We start from the raw sequence: 24,131 nt of genomic DNA on the forward strand, positions 1-24,131 counted from the left end.
CCCGAGGGGGCGGGGTTTGAAGAAAGCCTAACCCTTCCAGATAACGAGCAGATAATCTTTTTTTCCGGGCGGCTGTCACATTCCTTTTTCATTGGGTGGGTCGAGGCGCGTGAAGGGAGAGCGACGGGAGGAGGGCGGGAATTGGCTTTGGCTCTGCGCCAGGGGTTGAATCAGCGGCAGCTCAGAGTGACGCTGCGGCCGCCCTGCTTCGTTCTTTTGGGTCCGAATCGGGTCCTTCTCTGGACCGGCGCAGCCCGCTGGGTAGGGGGTGCACGCTGGTCCCTGTCCGGGCGCAGGGCTGGTCTTGGGGAGGGGGTGATCCGGCTGTGGACAGAGCTTTGCTCTCTCTTTGGTTCTGCCAGGGGCTGAATCCCGCGGGGTTTGCAATAGGCGTCCAGTTCCCTGCAGCTTTCCTCCCTCCTTGTCTTTCTATAGCTGCCCCGCCGCCCTCCTTTACACTGGCTTTAATATCTTGCAATGGATGCCCCCCCCTCCTTTTCCCCTTCAAGGCTCTTTCTCTTGCAATCCAAAAACTTCCATGGCTGAGGCTTTGTTTAATTGCGCTCAAAGCTTAAACAAAGCTGGCGGTAGAGTCTTTGTAATTTGGGAGGGGTTTTTTTGTTTTTGCGTCCGACTTTTGACAGGTCAGGGTAAACTCCTTCCTTCATGTACATTGCTGCCATATTTGTATGTTTGTCTTTGATTTGCGCTCATTGTGATATGAAATGTCTCCTTTCTTGCAGAGTCTGCACTATACGGTAGTGGCCAACGTTGTGGAAACCTTTTGGGGAAAGTGTATTTTTGAGGTTCCACGGTGATTAACCCCACTTTTTTGGGAGTAGTACCAGGGGTGGGTTCTAAATTTTTTTACTACCGGTCTGTGGGCGTGGCTTATTTTGTGGGCGTGGCTTGGTGGTAGGGTAATGTGATGGTGGGCGTGGCCAACTTTTTTTTTTTTTTTTTACTTTTAAAAGCATTTTTTCCTACAACCTTAAGAGGTTGCAGAAAAAAAATGCTTTTAGAAGCCTCTGACCATTAGGCAACTCAGCTGGGTTCGCTAGAGGCTTTTAAAGGTATTTTTTTTCCTACAATGTTTTCGGCCAAAGGTTGCAGAAAAAAATGCTTTTAAAAGCCTCTGAGGATCCCAGCTGAGCCGTGGGATCATCAGAGGCTTTTATTTTTACTTTTAAAAGCATTTTTTCAGCTGAAGAGGTTGTAGAAAAAATGCTTTTAAAAGTAAAAAAAAAAAAAGCCTCTGATGAGGTGGGCAGGGTAAGCGAGCAGAGACAGAACCGGGGACCGGTTCGGGGGTGTAGCCAGCCAATGTTATTACCAGTTCTCCGAACTACTACAAATTTTTACTACCGGTTCTTGCAAACCAGGAGCAACCCACCACTGAGTAGTACCATAAAATTATATATCAATGGAAAGATAATTTAATCAATAATTTAATGCAACAAACTTTGTTCAGTTATCTGTATTCTATGAAAAGTTATAGCCAAATAACCAGAAAAAGGAAGCACAACTTGCTTAGGTTGATATCAGGTAGCTTTCCTTCGTCTGATTGTAGCCTGAGTGTTTAGAGAGCCAATCAGGTGTCATCTTGTTTTGGCAATGAGCCAATCAGATCACAGTAGGATTCAGTTATTGATTTCTTGTATTGAAGCTGAGAGGAGGATATTTGTCAGTGTGTTATGTGATCGCTATCAAGTTGGTTGGGTTTTTTGGTGTTCTTTCATTTAGTGACCTTGTAAAACGTAATAAAATTAAAGTAATAGTGACTGGTCAACTGTTTTACTGGTCAAATACTGTTTTACTGGTCAAATACAGTTGACTGGTCAACTGTAAAATATTAAGTGAACAAGGCTATAGTTATAAAGAAATTAGAAGAAAAATTGGTGGAAATTTAACCAAAGGTAGCATTTCTAAGTTTTTGAAGAGGTATAAGGAGACTCAGTCACTACAAAACCACACTGGTAAAGGCAGGAAAAGGTGCACAACAGCAAGTGATGATAGAAAAATTAAGAGACTATGCCTGCGTGACAGAAGAAAATCATCTGGGTGTATACAAGACAAAATGGCGCAATGCAATGTGAAGTTGAGTGCAAGGACTGTTAGGCGAAGACTGCAGGAATTTGGGCTAAAATCTAAAATTCCACCAAAAAAAGCCACTTTTATTTTTAAAACAAAGGTTGAAAAGCATTACATTCTTGATGAAATTATCTTTCTATTGATATATAACTTTATGGTACTACTAAAAGCCATCAAACTTCAAAAATACACTTTTCCCAAAAGGTTTCCACAATTTTGGCTACTACTGTACTTTGTCCAGCTTTGCACACAGTTAAGGACTTTATTTTCATGTTACACAGTTTTATTCGGTCTTTCATCAAGAACAAATTATTAGGATGTCCCAAAGGTGTTTTCAAGAGGCAACTGGACTTTCTGGTTTTTCTTTGAAGACGTTTTGTTAGCAAAACATCTTCAAAGAAAATCCAGAAAATCCAGTTGCCTCTTGAAAAAACAACTTTGGGACAACCATGACCTGGATGACTGAGAATCTCCATAGACAAATTATTAGGATGATCGTGGTAAGAGATTTCCAATAGACACTCACTTAAGAATGTGAGTGCAGAGGGAAAAAAAACTTTAGACCAATAATCTGCAGATTTACAGTTTTCCTTTCTGAGAATATGATATCTAGTGACATCCTGATTCTAAACCACTTGGAAACACCCTTTAGTTATTGTTGGTACTAACGGTTGTTATATTTGTGAGTGTTGACACATTGTGAAAATACTTTACCATTAAGAATAGTACGATACATTTTCTTTGTTCTGAATATAGTATATGTGATCAAATAATTTGATCAAATAAATGATCAAAATAAAATGAGAGGTAGATGAATAAAAACCTTCGTTTATACCATAAGTCTTCTTTCCCCCAAAACTCCAAATATTTTAGATTTTATTCATATGAAAGGTGTTGGAGGGTTAGCTTCCTTAGATACTATGTTATAGCATCTATCCATTGTAATTTGATGGCTCCAAATTATGGTGATTTTATTATGGTTTTATCTTAATATATTTATCTCCTATATTGTATTTTGTGTGTGTGTGTGTGTATTTGCTGACGCTTTAGTTAAACTAAATTTGTATACCAGTGATTGCATGACCTCTGTAGGTGCCATATGCTAATAATATTTTATTAGTCATTGTTTCCTATATATTGGCCAAATTTACGTAGGGTTGAATGGAATATAATATTCCAAATGTTGTCGTAGATTTATATACCATCTTTATATGGCTTATGTTCTAGATCATGGGTGTCAAACTCACAGTGTCACGTTGCCATCACATGTTTCAAGACGTTTTCCCCTTTGCCGAGCTAGGATAGGCATGGCCTGCATGTGACGCATCCAGCCCGTGGGCCGCCAGTTTTATTTATTTATTTATTTGTTTAAATTTCTATACCGCCTTTCTCCAATATAGGACTCAGGGCGGTGAACAGCCAAAGTAAAAACAAGACATACAAAATCTAAAAACTGTTTAAAATAATTAAATATTTTGGCCGTAATTAAAACGCCCTGTTTGACACCCCTGTTCTAGATTTAATCCTTTCCTAGTCCTAAATATTGTTTTATAACAATATTTAACTTGAACTTCCTTTTTATTCTGCAGAATACACAAACTAATTTAGATAATTTATTCCTTGACTACTTTATTAACAAAGCATACCTTGGTTTTTTATTTTTCCATATCTTTTTTTATCTTGGCAAAAAACTTGCCTTACTTTGTATCTGTTGGACAAGACTTCCATTGTTGTAGGAAATTGTTTTTTCCCCTTCTATAGTTTCATTGATTGTGCCTGTTAACCACACTGGGAGGCTTTCATACCTACTGCTGCCTTTCCTAAAATGTGTAGCACCTTCTGGTAGAGCATCTATTACTATGGTTTTAAGTAAAACAGATTTTCTTAAAAGGCTTAATCTCTTAGAAATCTCATCGCAAGATTGTTTTAATAATGCTATTTCCATTTTGAAAGCCACTGTTAAATGTGATTGAGTGGAACTTGTAGGACCACTTTTTCTGTCACATTTCATTACAGTGTTGTCATTGTTTCAGTGGGTTTACACTTCATTCCTGAGCGGGAGCATTATCCACAATAGTGCTTAAAACTCACCTCTCCTGTTTTTTCAAAGTCTCCAGATTTGTTTACCTAAAATGCTCAATATTTACATGCTAATTTTGATTTTATTAATGAATTCCCAAGAAGGCTTCCTTAATAAAATATGGCAACATCAGTATTCCACAGTATCTTAAAGCTCTACTTATCTTGGAATACCTGCTACATAGTCCTGATATTTTCTTTATGATTGTCTTGACGTCTGACCTTGCCGTACATGTTAGTTTATATCTGCAAAAAGCAGCCACTGCACCTTTTCTGCATCAGAAATGACAGTGAGGGAGGATATGGAAACTTTGAAAGAATAACATTACAAAAAAAAAAATCATTTTTCCAACTCCCTTTAATTATGCCTGATTCATGTGATTCATGTACATATTTACCAAGATAGTCCTCTAACCTAAAACATGGTGTGTACCTGACTAAATAATGGAAGGTCTTAGTGGAAAGACATCTGCAGGGCTAAATAACATGTTGATTATGTCATTCAGATACAATGACATGTTCTTGTGTCAGATATTAGGATACAAGTACATACTATTAGCATTTGTGTGATGTTGTCATAATGCACATCATTTTGATGTTCATGTAATTTGCTGAAGGCAAGATTGTAGCAAGTTTGCTATAGTCTGAACATACAGTCCTCTATTCCAGAGGTGTCTTTTTGGCACCAGGGACCATATTTCCATGGATCGTGGGGGGGGGGATGGTTTCAGTTGCTCACCTCCAGCTGTGTAGCCCAGTTCCTAACAGGCCACGGACCAGTACTGGTCTGTGGCCCAGGGCTTAGGAACCCCTGCCCTAGTCATTATGTGGATTGCTCTCACACATACATCTGAGCAGCTTACTTTCTTATGTTATATGTTAAAGGATCCTTCTTGATAGTACTGTTTTATGATAATATAGCAAATAACTTTGCCCACAAGAGCATATTTTAAAAGAGGACTGTGTTTATGGATTAAATTTGTGATCATAAAATGAAATGGTTTTTGTTAAGGGATATAATAAATAGGGAATCAGCTCAAGTCATAATGTAAGTCGAAAGGTAAGGGACCTTAATAAATGGAGACTGTGCTTGCTTCTATTTTTTTAAATGAAGAATTAAACGGGATATTGCCTTTGGGAGGGAATGAGAACTCAACCCATCTTTACCTGGATTAAGACTAGCAGTTAAGACTAGCAGTAGACAAAATATTTTCTAATTTAAAAAGTGCTAAAATGTGAGAAACCTCTGGAAGGGCTACAATTTGTAAAGATGCAACATGGTTTGAAACAATAATAGAAGAAAAAGTAAGCAGCTTTAATTCAGAAAGGAAAACTCAGACAGATTGACAGGTGGACTGCAGCAATTACATACTTTCCCATATTTTAATTAAATTCAGATAAGCACTGAGGAATATATGCTGCTTATTACAAAGGAGGCATGTCTCAAACCCCTAGGACTGCTGGGGACCCTTGACAAATTGTCATATCTAATGTTCTTTGGATGGGATGCTCATCTTCAATTATTCAGGAGGGGGTCTGGCAAAACAACCATGAACACAGGGAACTAAATGTGTTATTGAAAGCAATTTTTTTTAAGGTACTGTAGTGTATTTACCTCAAATAGTGCCCTTTCTTTCTTTTTCCTTCCCTCTCATTCTTTCCTCTTCCAACCCCCTTTGGATAGCTCAACAAATTATATACATCAGTTGATCGCAGAATCAGAGAATCTTGCTTGAGTATGTTTATAATCCTTGCAAAGAGAGCCTGTTTTTTCCTTACAATATTAAATGCCATACTTTTCTCTTAAACACCCTACACATCAACTCTACACCTCAAAATGTGATCTACTGTATTAACAGTAGTATTTTTCCTCATTTGTGTACTGACTGCTGTCTGCAGTTAGATAACTGGCTTTCATCATAAATGTTGCTAAATTCAGTAACATTGATTAAAATTTATTTCTGCTAAAATTTAATTATACATTTTCCTTGGGAATTGCTACTTTTGTATCTCTTAAATGTTTCATGGGACTGTGTATTTCACTGTTGAAGTTTTGTGACTGCTGTTTGCAGGGATGTTACAGAGAATAAACTGAAATTTCCTCTTTTATATTCTTTTTCATATTTAAGTGTCTGCTCTGGATGATTTGCTTTCTGCCCTGCTGAGAGGATGTAGTGTTAATGATAGCAGAATCCGGTTTGTTTGCCAATTTCTCTAACCACAAGTAAGTCTCTAATAATAGCATACAAACATTACCTTGGCATTTTTATTTAAAACTATGTTTCATTAAGTTATATTTATGGTTTGGAAATGTGGGTAAATGTCTGTACATCTATTTATAGACCTGTTCAATTTTTACACAACTAGAGTTTTTTCAGTTAATGTTTCAGATAATCCCCACCAACATCTCTGAAATTGCTCTACAGTAGAGAAGTTGTGGTGAATAATGTATATGTTTTGTCTTCCAGGTATTTCTGTACTTTGCTATTGTAAAGTTGTGTGAATGCCAGCACTCACAATTCCATACCTTCAAAGACTGTTCTTCACATACTTAGAGTGTGAATGTCTCCAGGAGAAAGATGTCAGTTCAATGATGTCAGAGAGGATCATGGGTGAGTACTTAGCCAACCCTGATGCCTAAATACACCATTCTATTCAGTTAGGGGAAAAAAAAAATAAAGCTCTGTTTTTAAAAAGTACTTTATTTACTTTAAATAAGAGAACCAGCCATTCAAGGTTATTGCTTTTTTCTCAAAGGAGAAAAGAGCAATGACTTCCCTGCCTACATTCAACACTATACTCACACTGGAGCTGGTTGTGAACATTTGCTATACCACTTAGAATAGATGTCTCAATCCTGAATTTGCAGCAGGGAAGGAGATAGAGGGATGATTATATATAGGACACAAGCAGTGTTGGTTCTCTGGACCTTTTGCCTAAATATGCTTGTTTTGTCTGTGGCCAGAAGAAGGAAGGAATACAGAATACATGGATAGGGACAGATTGAATGAAGATACACACACACACACACACACACACACACACACACACACACACACTGTGTTTCCCCGAAAATAAGACCCTGTGTTATATTTTTTTGAACCCTGAAATAAGCGCTTGGCCTTATTTTCGGGGAGGTCTTATTATTTTGGGGCGCGTGGAGCAAGACGGGGCTCCTCTTGCTGTCTTACATGATTTCCAGCTCTGTCTCCCTAAACCTAACCAGAGGAAATGGCGTACCTTGATGAAAGACAGACCTAAATTGAATGGGGATGTGGAAAAGACCCTTCGTTTGACTCTCTTTTATTTTAATAACTCATAATTCAGCAATTCTATTTGCAATAAGAACAACACTGTAAGCAGTCCCAGATACCAAACAATGTTGACTGGCGACACCGAGGGGGAGAGCCTTCCCTCTGGAATGAACTGCCCCCGGAGATCCGCATGATCCTCGACTTACGTACTTTTCGCCGTGCCCTTAAGACTCTTTTGTTCCAACAGGCCGGGCTGGCTTAGAAAATGAATTTTAACTGGGTGTCTGTAGTTTTTAACATAAGGGCCAAATTTTCATATATTTTAAATTGTTTTTAAATTTTTAGGTATATGTTTGTTTTAATATGGCTGTACACCGCCCTGAGTCCTTCGGAAGAAGGGCGGTATAAAAGTTTAAGAAATCATCATCATCATCATCATCATCATCATAAGTTTCTATATAGTGGCACTTGAGCATACTGTGAAATAAATATGAAATTTAAACTTATCTAGCACATTCAAAACAATGGATTGGGAAAAATCATTTTGAAGTTGCTTCAGATTTAGAATTATTTTTGGTTGTACTCTTGGGATTTTACCATCTGCATACAGATGTCATTGCTTTTGTCTTTAATAATACAGTAAATTAGAACTTGACTAAGTATCAATTATAATATTCCTACTATCAGGTCAGCTGAATGCAAATGACATACCTTATCCTAATTTATTCTGATTGAATGTATATAAACACTTCTTCAGATTAAATAGATAATTGGACAGTGAGACAGTTAGTGTTTGGAATTGCTGCCTCATTTTTCTCCCAAAAAGGAAATCAAGCCCGAATTAAAGATTGTTACCTGCATATTAGCTTACGTTAAACAAATTTGTGGGAAATTTGATTTAAATGCTAATACAACAGTGTTCATAATTTTATTATGGAACCAATGCTATTTATATAATTGGAGTTTATTTTATTATATATATATATATAATATATATATATATATATATATATATATATATATATATATATATATACCCGCCGCGCGGGTAGTGATGGGAGTGTCCCGACACTCTCATGTTACACCCCTCCTGCGGGACCTGCATTGGCTACCAGTTGCTCTCCAGGTGAGATTCAAGGTGCTGGTAATCACCTATAAAGCCCTACATGGCTTAGGCCCGGGGTATTTGGCGGACCATCTGCGGCCAGCGACAGCTCCCCATTGCTCAGAGCGTTCCCACAGGGAGGGCCTCCTTGGGGTGCCGTCGGCCAGACAATGTCGGCTGGCGACCCCTAGGGAGCGGGCCTTCTCTGTGGGCGCATCTATCCTGTAGAATCAACTCCCTCTGAGGCTCCGGGTGGCCCCTGACCTTCGCTCTTTCCCCCGTGGCCTTAAAACATGGCTATTTCGCCTGGCCAGCTTGGACTGAAGGGGTTTTAGAGGGGATTTTAATGGTTTTTATAGTTTTATTGGGTATTTTTTTAAAAAAACAATTGAACTTTGTGTGTTTTATTGTTGTGAGCCGCCCTGAGTCCTTTCGGAGATAGGGCGGCATATAAGTCCAAATAATAAATAAATAAATAAATAAATAGTAAAAGATTAAGTCCTTGTTTGGTAGATTTCAAAATGGCTTTATTGCAATGACTTAAACAGTCATTTCAATAAACAGTACAGATAATGTGAAAATATTATTTCATGTACATTTGATTTTCAATAAAATGTAGGAGCATCACATAACAGGAAAGGTGCCAGTTGTTTGGTAAATATTTCTTTCAGATTTCTCATAGAGAGAAAAATCACATTCACAGATATTTAGCAGTAGAGGAAAACTTAATTCTAGCTTTTAGTTAATTTTCATTAAAACAAATGTTAGAAATTTATTTGCATGTTCTGTGGAATATCTATTGTGGCTCTATGTTTGCTATGTATATAGTTTTACTCTAGGCAAATATTGATGCATTATTTGTTTTAAGAAAGTAGCTTTTGAGTATCACTTCTAATGTATTTTTTCTCTTTGGTGGATACATTGATTTAACTAGCAATCTCTTTCATAAGATTACAGAATAATATTCTCTACTCTTTTAAATGTTCATACTCATAAGAGTTTTTCTTATGTTTTTAAAATTATGTTCAGAGAAAATGGAATCCAAGACGAGGCTGCCCCTGAAACCACTACACCAAATGGAAATTGCTTGAGAAATAGCAATACTGAAGTTTTTGTAAGTGCTATGATTTCTAATTTCATAAAATTAGATGGGAAAAAACTGAATTTGATCTGGGTGCAGTTTATAGCTTAAAACCATATTGGGGGGTGCTGTCAAATTAATATATTTAAGTTCAAGGGTATGTCTAGAGCAGGGGTGGGTTCTACTTACCTTTACTACAGGTTCGCAATGGGGCTGCTTTGTTCACGCGCGCGCTCTTCTGCGCATGCTCAGAAGCATTTTGATGACGTCGGAGTTGGTGGGCGGAACCTCCTGCCAGTTTTACTACTGGTTCTATAGAACCGGTGCGAACCGGGGGCAACCCATCACTGGTCTAAAGTTGACCTATATTATTATTAATGTGAAATGGTTTCATTTTGTAAATGCCCATATAGGTTGTCCTCACTTAACGACATTAATTGGAAATAAGACTTTCCTTCAGTAAGTTGAAGCAGTTGTTAGTGAAACACCTGACTGTACCATTTAGCAATAGCAGTTCTGGTAACAGCATTGTAACTACAAAAAATTCCTGAACGAATGTTTAAGTGAGGACTGTAATTATATTTCCTATATCTATACCCCCTCCCAGTGAAATTGAGCACTCCTCCCAGCTGATAATGCTGGATCAATGTAGTTGGTACCTCTGTGTTCTGTCCCCGTCCCCACACACACACAAACAGCCAGCCGGGGGTTAAAGAATTACTTGGCACACACAAGGTTCGTTATCAGGAACTTGGCAGCAATACAATAACCGTCTGCCAAGTGCTTTACTTCAAGAAGAGGGAGTGTTCCTCCACCAGATAATCACCAACAAATACACACAGTTTTCAAAAACAGTCCAGCTCAAACAGAAACCTTCAGCAGATTCAGGTGTTGTACAAAGTGACTAGCCAGAAGTTAACTTTGTCTGTCACAGAGTCTAAATGGCCACCACACTCTCTTATATAGCCTGTGGGGTGTGGTCCAGTGATTCAGCTTAATCCTTGGCACACCACCTCATCTGCTGCAAACGTTTATCTCGCCTTCGTTGGCATGGATCCAGGAACGATGTATCACCGTCATCGCTGTCATCGGAGACACCTGGCTCCTGGCCAGTCTCCTCTCCCTCGGCAGACACCTGAGGCATAGCCAGAGAGGAGGGGCCTGGAGAGGGAGGCCTGGCCGGCTCTTCTCCTTCATGTTCGGAGCCTTCTTCCTCCGATAAGATGGGCTTGGGGTCGAAGGCACAACACCTCTGTATCTATTTTATAGCAGTTCTGTCAAGGAATTTGTCCCTTTGCATACTGTTCCTTTCATCTTTATCATTTTAGAAAGGGAAAAGAAAAGTCCGAGAACAATGTGAAAACAGAAGAAGAAACACTTCCAGTAGTAAACGATCAAGCCAGCTGCAAAATGGAGAAGTGGTTGAAGCCGTTACATTGTTTGAGGTGGTCAGTATGGGGAAAAGAGCTATGCAGGTACATCTACATATTTTCTGGATTGACTGGACATCTCTAAATTAAACTGTTTATGAAAACCTTGTTGCTTTGCTCTCTTTTATTTCATGGTTGAAATATGCCATTTTTAGTTTTTAATCTGACGGGTTTTTTTTTTTTTTTTTTTTGCAATCTGGTTCAGCCTGTGGTAGATGACTGGATTGAAGCCTACAAAAAAGATAGAGATGTGGCACTTCTGGATCTCATTAACTTCTTCATTCAGTGTTCAGGCTGTCAAGGTAAAAATCCCTTTTCTACATTACAAAGAGAGACAATGATTAAAATATATTTTCATTATACATTCAATTCTTGTTTACAGTGCAAGATTATATTTGTTGATGATTGTTCCAGGTAGATATAAGGGTGGACAGAAACTTGCAAAAATGGGAAGCACCCATTCTTAGACTAGAAGAACCACTACTGTATGCGTACTATTGTACTCCAAACAAAAGGAAAAATTAGAAGAACAAAACAAAACTAAACAAAACATGAAAAATTTTCATAAATAAACCCAACACATACACATAGAACGTCATCCCTAGTTGAATACTGATAAATATATTTCAGCAATAATAGATTCCCCCCTTGTGAAACAGATCCACAATGTTATGAACTTCTACATATCTGTTACCCAGCTAATTTGACCTGGCATCTATCTACTATATTAAAAAAAAACAAAACAGTTAACAGGTAAACTCAACAACAAAGTTATATTATAAATCCCCCTTAACAATCTATTATTCTATTATGGTTTTCAATTAGTGCTTGTATGTTGAAAAACATTTTTTTCAAGATTTCCCAGAAGGAATTGCCAAATTTCTATTGACTTAAAAAAGTGGAAGAAGAGCTACAGAATTTACACACTGGAGCAAGCAAGTCTAGAGCACTGTCTGGGTTATGTCATATGCAGCTCTTTTGCACCAAATGGCTTCTATCTTGTCTGCAGTAAAACAAGTTATCTAGTTATGTTTTATTGGTGACCTTGTATTATAAGCAAAATCCTGAATCCTGAAGATGAATGTTGAAAACATTGGAAATTCTGAGGTGCTAAGCATATCTGAGATATGCTTATGAATATTGTACAAGAGGTTATCAATCCTGTGCATGTTTCACCTGGATGTGCATTCCACTGAATTATTCATAAATGAGAATACAATTGTAATTAAATCTAATAATTAAATAAAAGGCAACATAATAAAATGGTGCAGAATATCTATTATGCTGGATGCTAATTTTTTGTTGACTGTTGAATCTCTTGACACTGTGACCCCATCATTGTTTTAAAATAAAGTTTATGTGCATACTACTGCAATACATTAAAGGCTCATTTAAATTTCCTATTGTTGTTTCCATAGGAATGGTTACTGCAGAGATGTTCCAAAGTTTACAGAACTGTGAAGTGATGCATAAAATGACAGAGAAATTCGATGAAGTAGGTCCTTCCTTTCCTAAGGCAGGAGAGCACAGCTTCATTGGTTTGAGGGACACATGGAAGAGGCATGTAGAAGGCTATAGTCCAAAACTGTTGAGAGTCATTTTTAATCTATAATTTAATTTACTACATAGCTTTTATTTTTAATTATATTTAGGTAAGACTTCAATAGCAGAATAAATAAAAGTAGCAGCTTTGTAAAGTAACTGTGACAGGCACACTGACGTTTACCTGTTGAAATAAGTCTAGGAAATCCAGATTCCACCCTCGGTCATGGAAGCTTACTGGATAATATTTTTTTTGATATATGTTTTATTTGCAGTTTTCCTTTAACAACCAACATATTTTGTGGACAGTGTAATGACTGGGTCAATACATTTTTTATAGAGTGCTAACAGTAATAATACAATTACATATACATAGTTTTTATCTTCCAACTTATAACCTTGATTTGCTCATTATAATTATAATATATTCTTTTATATATCAATATGTATAATACTATTTTCCCAATTTGTACTTATTTTTCCCCTTCACTTGTTGGGGTTCTTCCATATTCACCTCTTTATCTTTAACAGTATTATTCTCTTTATGATTCTTTATTGTTTTCTCAAAAAATATATTTAAACATCAATTACCTTTCTTCACCCCTGTTAAGTCACCAATATTTTAATATTTTAAATATTACTCAAGTTCCACCAAATTTCTAATATCTCAATTTTCTATAAACATCAATAAAACCAATTATTAATAAAACTTAATTGGTTCTGGGATTATATCTCTAGATCCCCTGAATTTGTAGTCCTTAAAAGCTATAAATTCCAATACATTTTGGCACACTGTTAATCATAATACATTTAAATATGCCTAATCACAGTCTTCCATCTCCTAATCTTAGTATATTTTATGGTTATAATAAATTCTATTATATATCTATATATGTGTTACTATTTTCACAATTTATACTTTCTATTTGTTTCTGTTAGTTTTTAATACAATCACAGTATTACAAGATATTATGTGTCTTTCTGTCATCTCTCAGCCTTTTTTGAATTTCATCATTGTTGACTTTTTGGTGATTCTTTTATATTTCTCTCTTGGGATCCTATATTTCTTTCTAACATTTTTACATAGACTAAATGTTCCCTCTGCCTTACCCCTTATTTCCTTCTATTGCATCATTTGGATGCCCATCCATAACCCTTTCATTATTTTTGGGAAGTCTTCCTTTTCCCCCCTCTGTGCTATTGCAAGCTCTTAAGGAATTATCTATTCAATTCTTAATATATATTGTTATTGTCTTTTCATTGTTTTTGTTTTCTTGTAGCTTATTTTGATTTGTCTCCTCTACCACTCCTTCTGATTTCTCATCTATCTTCTGAATATTTTGTTCATCATTTCCCACCATTTGTTGAGGGTCTTCTACATTCACTTCTTTGGAATCTTTGGCAATCCATCATCTCTTTATGATTCTTTATCACACTTCCATAAAAACTTTTAACCATCATTAACATTTCTTCATAGAACTTTGTTGTCTCCTTCTGAGTCATTTTGTACCAAATTAATATATTAAAAATGACTCAATATATCTCTAATATTCCAGTATCCCAATATCTAAAAACTCCCAAAAAGTCAATTATTAATAAAATGTATCAATCCCAGAATTATTCCTCCAAATCTCCTAGCTTTCTATTCCTTAAAAGCTTTACATGGATGTTTTTATATAACAGCTCATAATATGTGCTTCTTTATTGACTTAAATATTGATGGCAGTTTCACTCATGAAAATTGAAGATATATGTAGTATATTGCCAATACCTTGGAGGTGATAAAGAAATCCTTATACAGAAATGTCAACATACACAAAAACTGTTTGAACTTAGCTATGGATGTTTATAATTGTATTTAATTATTATGAGAACATTGATGTTATTAAACATCACTGCTTAAGTTTTGTTTTGCCTTTATGTATTATAGGAAACAGGATTACAATATAAAAGATTTATGGCTTATCCCTGGATTTTGACTGTTACTTGGCCAGTGGACATGGTAAAGTAATTATTCAATATATACTCAACCTGTTATTTTGCTGGAATGTATGTAGGGATACCCAATAAGGTTCTTAGACCGTATGCAATACATGTAGTGACAGTAACCAAGATTGCTTCAAACTTTCACAAGATTCCAGGATCTGTTTAATATATGATAAAAAAGTTTGCATTTTCTAAAATACCAGTAGGGTTTCACTGATTAGTCAGTTTTTATCATGTATTTTTAAATGTAATTCTTACGAATGATATTCTTTATGTTTCTCCATTAACTGAAAATAATTATATTGCTTAATGCACCTCCTCCTCCTCCCTTGAATCAAATGCAATTATTTTTATGTGTGCTGGCAACATGTGGTCAATTGCTAACAAAATCAAGAAAAATACATGCAGGCTTCTTTAATTTTACCTTGCTGTACTGTTCATTCTACCTCATATCTTCACAACTTGGAGATGTAGGAAAGGTATGAAATACTGGATCTGAAGTGAGCCTTCTCAGAGCTAATTGTGAGGGTTGAGGGCACCCTTTAATACAGATAACAACAACTTTCTCTCTAATAAAGTGGGTAGTGGCTGTCTATCAAATAGACTACTTTTCCCAGGCATGTAGGGCATATACCCAGTTGCTGTAGATGTATCAACCTCATCATATAAAATCAGCAATGAGAAGTCAACTGTTTGTATGACTTTTTTCTCATCTGCAGTTTAAGCTTAATCTTATAACTCATCTAGGCATAAGTGTGAATCTTCTGCTAAATGAAGTAAGGAGCCAAGTTGTGAAGTATAAGGAGATCTTCTTTACTGCTGAGTATTGGTTGGAAAGCTTGAACTGATTGACAAAGCTGGGTCTAACATTACAGTCATGGTTTATGCCAGGGGTGGATTCTACTTACCTTTTCTACCGGTTCGCAACGGGATCGTACCGTTGGTTTGCTCGCGCGTGCACCTTGCTTCTGCGCATGCGCAGATCGCTGATGATGACATCTGGGGCGGTGGGTGGGGCCTCCCGCCAGTTTTACTACTGGTTCTTGCGAACCGGTCCGAACCGGGGGCAACCCACCACTGGTTTATGCTGACTTTGGCAATCACTCATTTCAAGAAAGAACTGTATGCTATGTACAGTAATAATTTTGCATGTTATTAAAGGCATTTAGCAAGTCCAACTGGGAGAATCTTCTAAAATTCAGTGTCTATAAAGTTTTAGCCCCATCAGACTGAATACAATTGCTTTCACGTGTGATTCTAGATGTCAAAGCCCTGCATGAACTTTAATGCCAAAGTGTTGTCTTCTGCACTATTTCTGGATGCCTTAAATTCTTTTCCATCAAATTGAACAGCTTTGTATCAAATGTTCTCAGATCATAGCCTATTTTTACATTTCTTGCAGGGCAATGAAGACTATCCACTCATCAAACCAGGGTCCTATTGGAAGAAGTTCAGAACAAATTTTTGTGAATTCACTGCAGTACTAGTCCAACAATGTCAGTACAGCATTTTGTATGACAGCTATTTGATGGACACAATAATCTCTCTCCTTACGGGTTTGGCAGACTCCATGGTCAGAGCGTTCAGGCATACCAGTACATTGGCAGGTATGGACAACAGTATGCACTATTACTATTTAGTAGTTGGAAGCTTGATATCCTACACTGTTGAAATGGTGAAAAAATAGAGATTGTTGGTAAAGTTAGACTAAAAAACCCCACCTCTGGTGGCAGGTACATAGCAGTCTGAAAAGAATTCATCAGGTGACCCTTTAACAGGAGCATTGTAGCACTTTGTAAATCTGTTTTTCTTTATGGAACTTTATGCAATTCAAACTAAGGAATATAGTGCTAATATGGAAAATGTTATCATCCTTGAGTCTAGTTTCTAGACTCTTTAACCATTATCTAGTTTCTAGACTCTTTAAACATTATCTAGTCTTTAACCAAAAGATTTTTCTAAAATTTGTAATTGGCTGTTACCCACTGATTCAAACACTGGGGTAGTCTCCCATCTATTATTTGCTATTATAAAAGAATGATCCTGTTGAACTCAGATTCCATCTGTTTGCGGATTGGAGGAACTACCTAGTGATACATGATCGATAACGTCACTGATGAAACAACAGATGCTGTCCAGACAAATAGATAAAGTAGAAATATAGATAGTCAAGATCATTGTGACATGGAAATGTTTATGCTTACTCTTTCAACCATTCTTTGTCTTGGAGTTTATAGTAAGAAAGCCATACCTTCAGGCTACATACCTGAACTCTTTCTGACTTTTTCTTTTTCTCAAATAGCCTTCAGACTAATGGAAGAACTCATACTGCCTAAAATGGTATAACCTCAGGTTTAGGTCTGAGCTTTAGCTAGGACTCATTGCCATTTTTGATCCTGAAATCTCAGAATGCATTTCAAAAAATTCAGAGCTCGAGAATGTGGCCAGTTGGAATGCTTCACGTCCCAGTTCCTGGAGATTTGAGTTGCATATTTCTGGTATTATTCCAACCAGTGTGTAATTTCTCTTGGCACCTTTAAAGGATTTATGCCTGTGTGTTTTATTCCAGAGAGAATGAAATTGAGACAGGTTGCTCAAACTATGGGCCTCAGCTTCATGTGTCATGAATTCACCCTCTAGAACTAACACTTAATTAGGAGGTACTTTCCAGTTCTTCCATATTAAAGAAGGCTGTTGGATTTGTTAACAGTGTGTTATGGTTCTTAGGCTGACTGATTATTTTCACACTCTGTAGATAAAGCTGAATGGAGAGATAAGAAAAAAAAAAGCTGAAGGAGTAGCCAGAAATGATGCAAAACATCAATCTAAGATGATGGATCATATAATGGAAAATTTGTTCTGGAACTACTGAAAACTATAAAAAAGGCATTCAAAATAAATATATTTTAAATTAATACCCAGCACGATTATGGGGTCCTATCAAACATAGATTGCTGGAGAATGTATTGTGATGGTTATGTTATGTTAATTGCAGCAAGGTTTATGTTGGAAAGAGCTTGGCAATCAACCCAAATATCATCAATTGAGGAGTGGAAAAAGAGGTTACAGACTATTAAGTATATAATAATTTAATAATGAATTATTATTGTAATAATTTCTGAAATAATGACCCCTTATAAATACAACTATAAGGAAAAAATATGTGTCAACTCTGAACTGAACCTAGCAGAAGCCATTTTCCTCTTCTTCAGAGTGGGGAGCGGGGAAGGAGGCTGGAATGCTTTGCTAGATACAACACCGAACTTTCTCGTGGGAACCAAGGTCATCTCTACAGGTGATGGATAAAGTTGAGGTGGAGTGCCTGGAGAGCCCGCCAATTGACCTAATTGGCCAATGTGACCTGTGACATTTGAGGAAGGAGTTATTTTCTATTTTAATTATACAGAAACTGCAGGAAATGTTTAGAGTTGATTTTACACTTAAGCATGCCAATATGATGTACCCAATAAAGAAGTTCTTTGAGGAAGATCCTAGCCTTGGAGTCCTGATTTGTTTGTGTTCATTAATCGGAGCCTTGACACTAGGTTCTAATCATTTTTATGTCATATGCTGTAGCATTAACATTATTATTAATCAATAATTTAATAATAACTTTAAAACAATTTTAGATATTTGATAAGAAAATATTAGTTTTCCAATTTTTGAACTTTGGTATACTGGCTAAAGCAGTATAAAATAAGAAGTAAGAGACCTCTTGAGTCCCAGTCCCACCTTAGGCACAAACTCAAATTGGTGAGCTGGGCCAGTCGTTGTCTCTCAGCCCTAGAATGGAGGCAATGGCAAACCTGAAAAACCTTGCCAAAAAACCTGTAGAGACTAATTTAGGCAAATATCCAGGCGTCAACACTGGCTTAAGACAGAAAAAATAATGTTTTGGGGGAGGCTAGTTTGAGAAGGGTTTCTTTTGCTAGAATTTTATGGGTTTGATACTTAGTGACAAATTCTTAAATTAAACAATTTGATACAGAGATGCATATGCACATACACGCCCGAGGGTTTTTTGCAGCTAAAAAAGTAGTGTCAAACTTCTGTTGAAAAAAATAATTCAGTGATAGGCATAAAGTATAGTCACACCTAAAGTAAGTTATTCCTGAGCTTTCTTTTCTTTTTTATTCTAGGTTTCTAAATTCGTAATGTTAAGATTCTAGACTTGATTTTGGTATTGTATTTGTTTTTGTTTCCAGCTATGAAGCTTCTTACAGCACTTGTAAATCTAAATCTAAATCTCGAAGTAAGTAAAGATAACCTGGAAAGATTATATGAGGTAGAAAAGAAGAGGATCGTGGGAAAGAAAATCAATTCTAGACTGGACCAGCTTGAGAGAAAAAAGAGAGAGGTGGGGCAATGTTTCAAGGGGAGATAAAATGTAATTCATGAACCTGAGACAATGTTACTAAATTTGCCATTCAGTGCCATTAGCATTTAAGCCTCTGATTGGGATTTGCATAGCACAGCCATCCCTGGTTACAAAAGCTGCCATTTATTGGAGAATTATGCTCTCATATGATGTTATAAGAGCTGAAGAATAGTTAGGGATGCAGGTGTTAAGATCTATATGGCACTGAGCCATTATATCTGAAATTAATATCTACTGGGAGAATTGTGACTTTCCCCCCTTTTCCATACTATGAAATGGCAAGCATAGCTTGCTAAACGGAAAAAGAAGTTGAGCTTACTTTCTGCCATAGATTACTGTCCAGGGAGGAAATATTGAACAACATGATAACTATAAGAACTTCTTCAAAGTTTTCTGATTTTTTATATACTGCTTTTCTAACAAAGTCTAGGAGGTGTGTTGGAGTAAACTCCTGTTATTCTCAGCTAGCCTAACTGATGTTGATGGAAATTGTAGTCCATTATATTCAGATTACTGTATGACTGCTCTGTTGGTATTAGCAAACTGAATATAGCCCAGTAGGTGGGGATCACGAGAGAATGGAAGGAAGGAGAAAGAAAATTGCCCTAAGAGGGTATCTGCTTTAAACATAGCTTCCACAATCCTCCTTAGTTTCTGCCAAATTGTAGCTTTTAAGATGACAGAAAATGAAGATGTGAAAAACTAGTAAAGCATTAATTTAATATTAATTTAATGTATATTTAATGTAAATGTAAACTAAGTTAAAAAACATTTAATAGACAATTTAATGTACGGTAATTACAATGAACTCAAACCTCATTTTTTATCCTGATATAACTACATTTGAGAGTGTAGCCAGTGATGAAATCCTCTGAAGTGAAAGTGTGGCCTGAAAAAAAAAATCACTGGATTAAAGCCTTTCCTATGTGGGGGAAAAAAAAAAACCCTCAATTTTTTTCATTTCAGTATGAACAGAAATCTCTGGAAGTAGAAAATATGATGAATGCGATTTTTAAGGGGACCTTTTTGCCACGTTATCGGTAAGAATGTTTATGTGTTTCCAAGGAGTCTAATTTATTAAGAATAGATTGACTGAGAAGCTTATTTGCATGTAATCATTTGAAGTTGCAATATAAAATTAACAATATTCAAGCATTAGGATAAATTGTATTAAGAAGTACAAGACATCACATGACACTTGATTTCAGCTTGCATTCATTCTCTTTATCCTTAGGCAGTTGAGAGATTTGGTAAAAAGAGTCTTCTGCAGACTTCAGGTATTATATTGAAATACAGTGCCTGAACAAGACTATAGTATCGTATATTTGACTGGTTTCATCAAGAATATTCAGAGCACTTCATACAGTTTTATAGTGTCCCTTTAATAAAGATTATTTATAGCAGATGGTACGAAGTATAGAATATGTAAGAATGTATGAACCAGCTCATGGAAGATCACAAATATTGTTTTCATTTTTTTAAAGTGATATTATTCCAGAAATCCGGGCTATTTGCATTGAAGAAATGGGCAGCTGGATGAAAATTTATCCTGATACATTCCTAAATGATAGTTACTTGAAATATCTTGGATGGATGCTGTATGATAAAGTGAGTTCTTTTATTAACTGAAAAAAAATATCCATCTCCTTTTTCAAAGATTAAGTTAGTGTTTTCGTTCATACATGCTTACATGATAATCTTCCATTGAACAACAAAACTAAATCTGAAGAATAGGGTTAAAGACAACACACTTAATGTTATTCTTTTTTTTATTTTTCCTTTTTCCAGTTTAGAAAGCCAAATAGAAAAGCAATATAAATTTAAATCAAAACTGTTGCTGAAACAATTGTCTAGTTTTGTTACAAGACTGATAATATGATTGGTTTTAGGTTGGAGCACTGCTGCTAAAAATCAGGGCATCTTGAGGTTAGAATAGTCCATTTCAAATTCAAAGTGTTCCAAATTCAGAATATTCTATATACACTTCCATGGTTTACTCTTGAGACAGATTGCATGTCCAAAAAATCAAGTACAAGGAAGAGTATAGGTCAATATTGCAAATGCAAAAAAAAAAAAAAAAAAAAAAAATTGTGAATCCAAAGCCAAGTGTCCCTGCTGTCCCAAATTTAATGACACTTGTATAAATCTTGGCTAAGATAATATCCCCAAGCCATACATGTTCATGTATTAAAAAAACTACCCAGAAAAGTACACACATCTCAATTTGTTCCAAGCTACCTCCCAAATTGTAGGCAAAGAATCATAAGCAAAGCAATATGTTGAAATCTTTTATCTTTGGTGTGGACAGGTTTTTCTATCAAAAGATTGGCACCTGAGGAATGAGTCTCCTGCCATTGCCTACTGAGTAATACTGATATCTGTATAATTTCACCTGTGCCTGTAATTCCCACTCGGTTTTACTTTTCCTTGTAGCATCCTGAAGTACGGCTGAAGTGCCTTCAGGCACTACAAGGAATATATAGTCAAAAAGAGGTTGTTTGTAAAATGGATCTATTCACTAGCAGGTTCAAGGTAAGTTAAAATAAGCATTTCCCAATATGAACTTGTTGATATTAGGAGTGATTATTTTTAGAACCAAATTAGACTCACTACAGGCCCTCAGATTTGGGAAGAAAATTAGAAACACAAATCCCTTCATTGTGAGTGTTCAGTGTGATTTTTTTCCCAAACACAAACACATATTTCAGGGCTTGGATGCTTAATAATATATAAGTGTATTTTTATTACATTTCTCTGCCACCCATCTTATGACTCTGAGTGGCTTACAATAAAAAATTGTCAGAATATAAAAGCATAATAAGAATAAACTTAAAAACAGAATTAAAATTAAACATGCACTATTAAAAAGAGCCTCGGTGGTGCAGCGGACTAAGTGCTGTTAAGTGCTAGCACTTAGCTGCCAGCTGCCTGCAATTAGTGCGAGTTCAAATCTCACCAGGCTCAAGGTTGACTCAGCCTTCCAGCCTTTCGAGGTAGGTAAATTGAGGACCCGGATTGTGGGGGCAATAAGCCAGCTTTGTATAGAACAACACTGCTTAGGGGGGCGGGCGAAAGCGCTAGTAAGCAGGTATATACATAAAAGTATGCAGGCTATTGCTATAATGCATTGTAAGCCGCCCTGAGTCTACGGAGAAGGGTGGCATATAAAATGGATTAATAAATAAATAATAAATAAATAAAAGTGGAGAGTATACTCTCAGAACACCACCATCTCCAGGGTTGCCTAACACTCTTCATCCCCCTGCCATTTGATAGAGCCAATTAATAGTTTAATATATTAGGTTCCTGTACATTAACTTTTGTCCTTTGAAGGTACGCATTTGGTAACTTTTCTCATTCAACTTTGTTGTGATATGATTCATTTAGTAAAAAAAAGAAAAAAACTATAGTTAATTCAAAATCACTTATTAAATTGTTTTGGAATTTCATCTGGAAATAAAAAAAACTATTTCTGCAAGGCATGTTTTACAATATAATTAAGAAGAATTACCAATTTCTGTTGTAAGTGATTACAATTATTAGAACCAATATCTCTTCAACCATTTCTACAGCAATATGTTTCACCTAATATATTTGGAATCAATAGTTTGAGATTTGTGTCTATTTTGAACCGGGACTCCAAATATTCCAAGCCTGTAGGGGGTGCTACAAACCATCCATTGCAAATTCTAAACATCAGCATTCAAGCTAAAACAAAATAAAAGAACAGTTGCGGATTGTTGTTTTTTTACTCCACACAATATAAGGTTTTTTTCCCCCCCAGACATGACTTAGCAATGAGTTATTTTGCTATGTATGGTTCTTTTGAAATCTCAAACTTTTGTTGCAGTTTAGTGAAATTGAAGGAGCAGTTAATTCTATCTGAAGCATTGTGTCAAAAGGATACATTTCTGTAGCAAAAAGCTATTTGAATAGAAAGTATTCAATCTCTCTCTTGTTGCTTTATATCCATTTAGGATCGAATTGTGTCCATGGCTCTGGACAGGGACCATGAAGTAACGGTTCAAGCTATGAAACTCTTGATGGTTATGTCACAGTAAATAACCTTTTCACTTAACTATGATATGATATTTAATGCATGTAAGATGCAATTTTGTAACTACTTAAATCCTTATTAGCATGCCAAATATGCAGTTGCCCTTAGATCATTGTAAAGTTTTACTGCATAATTGAGATTTGATCAAAATCTGAACCCTAATGGAATAACAATGAATTACAAGTGTTCTCTGCAAATTATTAAGTATTATGCTTTATAGGCAAATACTGTTTTTTAAAAAATGTGCACAAGTTTTTTGCAATTTAATTTTTTTTACTACTCTAACTTGCTTTTGTTACTCTTAGATTTCAACCAGATAGGTTGAACAGACAAGTTGCTTTTACCTTTTTTTTTAATCTGCAGAGATTCTTCACAACAGTGTTTTGAAACATCATCTGTATGTTACTGCTATATTCTGTATTTAGCTGTGTGAATATGTCACTTCACCAAAAGTACCTGAAACATATATTGCTGCTTTAAATGCCAGGATGGGGCTATCTGAATATACTACATTTCTATATTGATTTTTCCATAGATCACAACTGAATATAATCAAGTTGAGTTTTAATTTCTTTAAATAATACCCTGTGGTTTCTTAGTTTGATTCCTATTTTGCTTGGTCAAGTATTAACATAAAGTAGAGCACTTTCAGAAATATAGTAATGAATAATATCGGTTTCTTGCTACAATTCTTCTTTTTTCTGCTTTGCGGAGACATGCATAGCATTGTACTGGCAATTTCTATTGGAAACAGAGGACTCTTGAAAACAGCAGCATTATGTCATCTGTAGATGACATTAATTTCTAGCAGTTAGAAACTAGAACAAAATACATTGCACTTATCATTGTACTCATGTCGATCCTGTACTAGGAGGAGTAATGTGCTTTTGTTATCATACAATGTTGTTGAATCCATTAATGTTACACTTGTTCAACTTCTGAACTGACAAATATTGCATTGGCACTGCAGCTGCTGAGCACTTTTGTTTTTGCATTTGTTCTGTTGTTCATTTAAACAGTGATTAGCTAATGTCCTGTCTAGAAATAAATCTCATGTCTTATCAGGTCAGGTAAATATTGTTCAAATAAAAAGGGTTACCTCTGGATAAGTATGCAGAGCGGCTGCAG

General features: G+C 36.0%; 1 protein-coding gene across 4 annotated transcripts in view; it reads left to right on the forward strand.

Moving 5' to 3' along the window:
- The first annotated feature begins 182 nt into the window (after positions 1–182).
- Positions 183–24,131, forward strand: part of LOC139316594 (cohesin subunit SA-2-like) — a 65,733-nt gene continuing 41,784 nt past the window's right edge. For 2 of the 4 annotated variants that reach the window (XM_070943403.1, XM_070943406.1), the window contains exons 1-14: positions 183–261; positions 6,300–6,394; positions 6,639–6,782; positions 9,559–9,643; positions 10,939–11,085; positions 11,246–11,342; positions 12,459–12,535; positions 14,513–14,584; positions 15,971–16,175; positions 18,774–18,925; positions 19,913–19,986; positions 20,431–20,554; positions 21,380–21,478; positions 22,924–23,003. In XM_070943403.1, coding sequence (XP_070799504.1) covers positions 6,733–6,782; positions 9,559–9,643; positions 10,939–11,085; positions 11,246–11,342; positions 12,459–12,535; positions 14,513–14,584; positions 15,971–16,175; positions 18,774–18,925; positions 19,913–19,986; positions 20,431–20,554; positions 21,380–21,478; positions 22,924–23,003 — 1,262 coding nt within the window. In that variant the 5' untranslated portion in view covers positions 183–261; positions 6,300–6,394; positions 6,639–6,732. The remainder of the gene's footprint in view (positions 262–6,299; positions 6,395–6,638; positions 6,783–9,558; positions 9,644–10,938; positions 11,086–11,245; positions 11,343–12,458; positions 12,536–14,512; positions 14,585–15,970; positions 16,176–18,773; positions 18,926–19,912; positions 19,987–20,430; positions 20,555–21,379; positions 21,479–22,923; positions 23,004–24,131) is intronic. The other 2 variants (XM_070943405.1, XM_070943404.1) reach the window with 2 other exon arrangements.

Source organism: Pituophis catenifer, unplaced genomic scaffold (assembly GCF_029215685.1).
Source record: "Pituophis catenifer annectens isolate HBS135680 unplaced genomic scaffold, rPitCat1.0.hap2 SCAF_4, whole genome shotgun sequence".
In the NCBI taxonomy this organism is placed as follows: Eukaryota; Metazoa; Chordata; class Lepidosauria; order Squamata; family Colubridae; genus Pituophis; species Pituophis catenifer.